The sequence below is a fragment of the Acyrthosiphon pisum genome, chromosome A3 (genome assembly GCF_005508785.2).
Source record: "Acyrthosiphon pisum isolate AL4f chromosome A3, pea_aphid_22Mar2018_4r6ur, whole genome shotgun sequence".
Taxonomy (NCBI): Eukaryota; Metazoa; Arthropoda; class Insecta; order Hemiptera; family Aphididae; genus Acyrthosiphon; species Acyrthosiphon pisum.
This window is the reverse complement of record NC_042496.1, coordinates 20,452,395-20,460,550: the sequence shown is the minus strand read 5'-3', so window position 1 is coordinate 20,460,550 and position 8,156 is coordinate 20,452,395. Positions and strand designations below refer to the sequence as shown.

General features: G+C 39.4%; 1 protein-coding gene across 1 annotated transcript in view; it reads right to left on the bottom strand.

Moving 5' to 3' along the window:
• Positions 1–411: 411 nt before the first annotated feature.
• LOC100158676 (neurogenic protein mastermind) overlaps positions 412–8,156 on the bottom strand; it is a 25,857-nt gene continuing 18,112 nt past the window's right edge. Inside the window, exons 3-8 of the mRNA XM_008189589.3 lie at positions 6,551–8,071; positions 3,110–3,409; positions 2,838–3,030; positions 2,434–2,772; positions 2,122–2,339; positions 412–1,990 (exon numbers count right to left, since the gene is read on the bottom strand). Of these exons, the coding sequence (XP_008187811.1) occupies positions 1,403–1,990; positions 2,122–2,339; positions 2,434–2,772; positions 2,838–3,030; positions 3,110–3,409; positions 6,551–8,071 (3,159 nt within the window). The 3' untranslated portion in view covers positions 412–1,402. The remainder of the gene's footprint in view (positions 1,991–2,121; positions 2,340–2,433; positions 2,773–2,837; positions 3,031–3,109; positions 3,410–6,550; positions 8,072–8,156) is intronic.

The following is an 8,156-nucleotide window of genomic DNA, read 5'->3' as shown; positions in this document are numbered from 1 at the left end:
ACTGGTTGAACATTCAGTCTTGGTATTTTAGAATATCAATCGGCAACTACAAATTACTAATAATACAACAGAAAATAGTTTGAATAATATATTATATGTGCATACATACATAAATTATATATTTTTTTTGTTTAATAATTTTTTTTTAAATTTTATGTCAACAACACAATAATAATAATAATAATAATAATAATAATAATAATAATAATAATAATAGTAATAATAATTTTACAGACCAAACTGGTTATAATTTAAACAATTCTAAATATATATAATATATATATATATATATTTATATATAATAATGATAATAATTATTATTTGTTCAAAAGCATATTATTATTTACAATAAATAAATTATTTAATTTTTTGGGCGCATTTTTTAAAAATAACCTCAAGTAAAAAATTATATTTGCTTTTTATAGAATACATAATCATTAGAAAACCATCACAAGGTGGTTCCTTACTGAAACCTTAAACAAACTCATAGCCTGTATGGTAAAATTGCTGTTATGGCAACAAAAACAAAAAAAAAAAAACAACAAGAAAATAAAAAAGAAGAAAATCATCAGGGAGCCACTCGCTTTGGAAACGTATGCAAGAATAACTAGTTGAGATCAAACGAGGTTGTTCCCCATGGGTATTTTTCATCTTTTTTTAGATTTTCAATATTGTTTCACATAATTAAGTATTTTCATTTTTTGCTGACCATCATTTTGGTAACTTGGGTTAATTATTTTGGTCGCATGTTCACAACTAAGATAACGACCTGTTTAATGTGTACGGTAATTGAATAATAATTACTCGGTACCTCTTTCAAAACATACATTACAATTAATTTATTATAATATTATGCCAGGTAAAGGAAAATATAGATGACAATAAATGTACTGTTGACATCCCATCAAACAATACTTTAACTCATTGAGTGGTAACAATAGTTTATTGTATGTAAGTTGTAGAGTAGAAACAGAGTGAGAAAGAAAAAGAGAAGTAGGAACAAAATGTCATATTTGACATTTACCTTTCTAAATAGTTATAAAATACAATATAAATAATATGTCTTTCAAGTTTTTAGGCTAATAGTGTTATTTTATACAGCTTCTGTAGCTTTGCCTTTGCACTGGGACTACATAATTCCTTTGTATTGGTTATCAAAAATGATTGTTCAATCATATACAAAATTATCATTGACATTTTTAAAAATTATATTTAAGAATTAAATTTTACCTATCAAAAATAACCTTAAACATTTTTAAAAAGATGGTAAATTTCGATATAAGCTACATTGGCCGTAGTGCAACTTTCAAAACAATGTGATCAAGTTCATAGTTAATATCACAGGCATTAAATATCGATCTAGGTCAAGGTGTCAATGTCTAATGCGGTACTATAAAAACGTTTAATGAGCATCAAGGAAATCAAAGTTGAAATCACCGAATGTCTGTTGCTTGTTAAAACCATTCTTGCTATCATTAGCGAGTGGCTGATCGAGGAAATCAAAATTGAAATCACTGGGACTAAATGAGTTACGGGACGGTAATCCATTGTTAGTGTTTAGCATAGTTGTTGGATTTGCAATGGGTGCAGGTTGCATTGTTGTACTTGTCTGCTGGTACTGCTGCTGATGTGGGTTTGCTCCGTAGCCAGAAGCCATGTTACGCTGATATGGATTTCCAGTATTCATTGTTGCTTGCTGTTGTTGCTGTTGGGTGAATGACTGTTGTTGCTGTGCTGCTCGCATCATGGACGGGTGCTGCTGAGGTTGAGGCTGTTGTTGTTGTTGATGATGATGTTGTGGATGTTGTGGGTGTTGTGGATGTTGAGAGTGTTGTGGGTGTTGTGGATGTGGTGAATGCTGAGGTTGTTGTTGTTGTTGTTGTTGTTGAGGTTGTTGAGGAACCATCTGTGCGTTAGTAGTCATACGACTCTGGCCACCTCCGCCCATTTTAACATTCATTGCTTGGGACATCTGAAGATTTACCGACATCTGAAAACATAGTTAAGATTATAATTATTTTTAATCAAGGTTATCTACATAGGTAAGTTTTGAATTTTGTTGATGTTTATATAGATGTAGTTTTGGGGGTGGGATATAGATATAATAGTAACATTAATTACTTGATTATTTTGTGACTGCATACTAATATTGGCATGTTGTTGCTGTGTCATAGTTTGCTGTCCATTACCCATTCTAGCAGACATGTGCTGCATTTGTCCAGCCATCAAGTGAACGTTATTCGGCCCTGTTTGGCAAGTGTTTATATTTGGATTAGCGCCACCATAACCTGCACCAATATTGTTTACTGGAGTGTTTCCAGGTTGGTTTAAATTGCCAACTACAAAAAAGTACAAGTATTAGAAAACACAAATAATATAAATAATATTATTGACTAGTATCGACAACATTAATATATTAGTTTAAGTAATTACTTGAGGCTTGGCTAACTGTGGGTCTAAATTGATGTTGTTGGTGCTGGTGAGGTTGCGGTTGTTGTTGTTGTTGTTGTTGATGTGGTTGTTGTTGTTGGTGCTGTTGTTGTTGATGTTGGTGTTGTTGCTGTTGCTGATGTTGTTGTTGCCTTGCTGCTAACAGCTGTTGCCAATCACTGTCAAATGCTTCTGAACTTGGTGTGACATTTGGTGGTCGTTGAAGATTCCCTGAACCAGGGTACATCATATTTCTTTGAACTGATGACATACTACGATCGTAGCCACCAGCCATTGGACCGCCACCGCCAGTATTAGCCATTTGTGATCGTAGCATAGGTCCTAAAAAGAAATTAAATCTTTAATTTATATTCATACAAATTATTCAAAATAAAGTGTTTTCTTACCCGAAGGTGGAATAGGTTGTTGTTGTATAGGTCTTCTGGATTGAGCACCTTGGGGTAAAGACTGACGGGCTGATGGCATGTATCCTTGTGCAGGAAACTGGGTTTGGCACATACCCATATTTTGGGCGACGTTTAGTTTGTATTCAGGAGGAGGTGGTCGACATCCACCGGGACCCATCATATTCATTTGGTTCTAAATACATATAAGAATGTAATATAAATTAAATACAAGTTACGTTTAGAAGTTATAAAAATAATCAATGTATACATACGGGTGTCCTATTCATGTGCTGAGGTAACATGTGATGTTCGTTATTCATATTGGGCTGCTGTACATTAGTTGGTGCTCGAATATTGGTTGGACTGGCTCCTGCACTGAGCAATCTAGCACGCTGTTGTGAAAATGTCATATTTTGTGACTGGGTCATATGCATGTAGGACTGTTGTCTGTTGTCTCCACAGTTGGTGTTATAGTATTGCTGTATGGGCGCACCACAATTTGGTGCTGTTGTCGAAGCGACTGAAGCGCTGGTCATAAGTCTGTCTTGGATAGCCTGCCCTTGACCAAAAGCCTACAAAAAATAACATAATATTAGGTTCTCAAAAAGGACATCATGACACAGTTAATGTGTTAAGCCACCTGTAATAACAATAATTAAAATCATTAATGTAATTTATACCATAAACGAACACTTGGATCAACGATTGGAATGGAAAATTCCATTTTTAACACACATCGCCTAATGTTGATTTTGCACGTCTCGATGAACAGCTATAGAACATATTTTCAAAAATGATAACTTGAAAACGAAACCAAAATATGATGAAAAATAGGCAAACTATCACAATTTCGTTTAATAGCTAAAAAAAATCTATTATGTGTCAATATTGTCCAAACTTAATTCAAATTTCATGAGTCAATAGTTTTGAATCGCAACAATGTCTTGTTGAAACACACAAGGATAACAGTGTCAAACGTTTTGGTGTACGGTGTACCTAATAAAAGTTTACCATTCGTCCGTAAATAATTGAACGGGGCGAGGTTTAATGGTCCTCTTATAATTAGTTTTCATTTTAAACTAATCGTATGCTATGTGTGTGCGTTATTAAAAATAAAAGGAAGACTAATAATAACAAGGCTCTAAATTACGCCACGTACCACGTACGTAAACGCCATTACTGAAATAATATTGTTGTTTGTTTCAGTGATTATTATTTATTACTCGACAAAAACAATAATTTTATTATATTATGCGTATAACGTTATAATATCTAACCTAAACCAACGGCGTTCGAAATAAGAAAATACAATAAAACATAATAATATATTGAATTACCTATTATATTATTACTATTATTATAATACGCAACGACTGAATACTGCAAATTGCAATAAACATTGGGCGAAAGACAATATAATATTGTACTAAGTTATATAAGAGGAAAAAATCGAATGAAATGTTTCCGGTTTGTATCCTAACTAGAACGCGGGCAATAGTAACAATAATGATATAACGGCGAGGCGGTAAAGGAGAGCGGACGACGACGAACCCACTACCACCAGAGGTCCTTAATGGTGCGTTTTCGATCCAAAACGCGGGCGCGCTTTTTTAATGGAACCGATCGCCGCCACACCGCATCAAGGACAGGAATAGAAAATTATTATTTTTTTGTATTGCACACCTGTGAGAATTAATAAAAGATGGAAAAAAAAATAAGTATCTGTATGGGTTTCGATATTATTCCGCCGGATAATTATTATCCTTGAATGTCGCTGTTAATTTATGTCAACGGACGAGCGGTGTTGGTGTGTTATAGGTAGAAACGACGATTTTCGACCGACAGTTTTATAAAATTATTTTTTTTAATCGCGTGTGTAATTTTTTTTTATTCCTGAACGCAACAGCAAATGGTAGTCGCGTTATTATAATAAATAAATGCAGGAAGTCGACATTGTCTTGCATAATAAGCCATCGACGGCTGTGGAGGTGGCGGTGGAGGCGGTGGCGGTGGCGACTGGTGACTGGTGGTGATGGCAGTGACGGTACCCGCGCGCGTATACACCGCGAGCGCATAATAACGCGCGCGTTACAAATATTACACTGTTGCCAACACACACACCCGCCGCCACCACTCGGATGACACTTGGATTTAATTAAAAAACCATTATGCACACGGACACGGCCCCCGCGCGAGTCTTGTCCTATACGTAGTACATATATACGCATGTTAAACTGGGTTTTTGATAGGCTTACACACGTGTCGGCGACAGAGGTTTTTACTTTAGTAATATTAATTTTTTAACGGCCAAATTATTTAGGCCAAAATAATTAAGCTAATAATCCTAATCGAACGAGAGACTATAAAGAGCGAGGCGCGACGGTAGAGAGACAGAGAGAGAAAACGAAGTACCGTGTGGCCGAGTGCCCCCTCCCACATCACATCAATACGTTCTCTCCTTCCATCACTGGTGCCGAAGTCACGATGACGGCGACATCGATGCGAGTAGACATTAGCACGGCCGAAACGTGAACTATTTTTTTCTCTCTCGCGCGTTGAATAACTGCTGTTACTTCATCCGAGAGGAGAAAGCCGACACAGGAAGTGGACTAGAAGTAAAAAATAATACACATAGCGTACACACGAATAACACCGCATGATTCGCTGTACGCGACGGCATTGCCTTGTGTGCCCGAGATACACACAAAACGCGCGTACACCAATATACTTTGGAAAACATTATGGAATATATATGGTCAGCTCCGGAGTGAGATGTGTGTACGACAGGAGCGGATGTGGGGGAGAGGCGAAAAGAGAGAAACGCGTGCGGATTGAAGAGGTACAGGACGAATACACACAACGCTTCGCCCACTCGAACCTGCGCGATGTTATATCGATAATAATATGACTTTCGAGTGGATAACATAGCACAACACACCGTACACGAACAAAACAATATTATTATATAATGTACAAATGGACCACCACTCGAACGAAAAGTATACCTAATAGAATTATGCGACGACGACAAAATATGATCTTAATCGTTTTCGTAGTGGACAGAACTACAGAAATACCATATTATTATGGTTTACACCACATATTATGTACTAAATCTAGATGGAGTTAAAGAGCTAATCGACGGCCGTAGTTTTTTTAACAAAACATTTGTAGATCGGGTCTAGAGGCTGACGCGAAATCGACTAAGTTAGCACCGAAATAATAACGTCGACAAATATTATAATATTGAGGAAATTTGGCTATAAACATTTTCAAGAAGATGCCACACTCACATAGTGTTATCTCCGTCTTACAAACGTTATGCTCAACAATTCCAATTTTTTGTAAAAACCTTTAGAATAGAGAATTGGCCTAATATCAAACTTGAAGGTGTGTTTTCACGTGGGTTTTTATGATATTGTTATTTTTAAGTGAGTTATGAGTATGTAAAATATAACAATTTAAGAAACCTCATAACTCGCTCAAATATAAAAATTCGTGAAAACGTTACGATAAAACACAGATACCAAATGTTTCTACCTTTAAGACTGATAATAAGTTAATCGCGCTATATTATAAAAGCTTACTGTGCAAAATGAAACTATACAGAACACAAATTCGCCATGCGGAACATTTCAATTTGTAAAGACAGAGATAACACCGTGCGGCATCATTTTAATTAATTATCCATACTTCAGAAGAACGTTTGTTACCTGTTGTTGGCCTTGTTGACTGACGTGAACTTGTTGGGACTGGGACATTTGGAACGAGCTGGCGACCACGTCTGGACTGGCGGCGTTGGGCTGCTGCGGGGACAGGACGCCAGCCGAAGCTGCGCCCGGCGACGGCGTTATCCTGCGAGCCGCCGACACAGGATACTGAGGACTTCCATGTCCGTTATACTGGTTGTATCGAGACTGGGGCGACTGGAGGGGTTGCTGTTGCTGCTGTTGGGAAGCGGGCGGCGGTGGCAACTGTTGTTGTTTCTGTAATCGCTGCGCCGCCACCGTCGGTTGCTGCTGCTGCTGCTGCTGTTGTTGTTGTTGCTGCTGTTGCTGTTGGGGTTGTTGCTGCTGTTGTTGCTTCATCCTCGGCTTTGGTTGTTCCTGAGGATGGTAATAGTTGTTGTTCTCCTGCTGTTGCTTTTCCTGCTGTTGTTGCTGCTGGTGGTACATGGAGTTAACGGGAGACATCATGTTGTAACCGTTCGGGTTGGGAGTGCCCACGGGAGTGCTGGGCGAGTGTATAAAGTCTGGCACGGAACCGGGTGATTGGTAAGGGAAATCGTAACTGCACTTGTCTGGCCTCTGCTGCTGGTTGTTGTGCTGTTCAGCCAACTGTTTTAGCGTCTCGGCGGCCACGCAATTCGAATAATTATTGTTTCCACCGCCGCCACCTCGCTGTTGCTGCTGCTGGTGTTGCTGTTGCTGTTGTTGGTGTTGCTGCTGTTGGTGTACCTGCTGCTGCTGCTGCTGATGGTGTTGGTCATACGGCGACTTAACCGGTGGCGTGCACCTGGCATCAGGTTCTGTTTTTATGGGCCGTTTATCGCACAGGTCCACCTGGTTGAAGTCAGCCGGCGTGATGCCCTCGCTGTTAAGATCAGATATGATCTCGGTCAGCGTGTCCGTGTCGACGGCCAATATGGGTTCGTTGGTGTCGTTGTTGATGAAAGACAGGTCGTTTAGGTCACCATCGCCCGGGAAATCCATCAGGTCCGGTTGCTCTTGCTTGCACTCGTGCATCGTATGGTCAGTTGGTGGGCCGGGCGCCCCCGCTGCACTTCCAGGTGGAATTCCACCACCGCCAGACGCGGTAGGCACCGTACCACCACCCGCGCCAGGCCCCCCGCCTGCAGACTGTTTCGTGGTAACGTCGCTCTGCACTGACGTATTGACCGACGTCAGCGTTAGGTTGGTGGAGATCTGGGCATTATGCTGGTGTTCGCTTGTGCTAAACTCGAGTTCCTGCACGATTTTCACGCTGAACTTTGCATTATTACTCGCGTCGTTTTTGGCATGGGGAGACTGTTGTTGTTGTTGCTGCTGCTGCTGTTGTTGTTGTTGCTGCTGCTGCTGCTGTTGCTGTTGCTGCTGCTGCTGAGGGCCGCCACCGACTCCATTATTACCGCACGGAGGAATGGGTACGCACTTGGGAGGAGCTGGCATACCATCGTGGTATACGCCGTCTGACCCATCCATGTCTTCACTGGAAGGTCTCTTGGTGCCGAATTTCTGCAAAAATAGAAAAAATAATTTTAAAACCGATTACAATTTACAGCTATATATTACACATAATTTGTGTGTGTGTGTGTGTGTG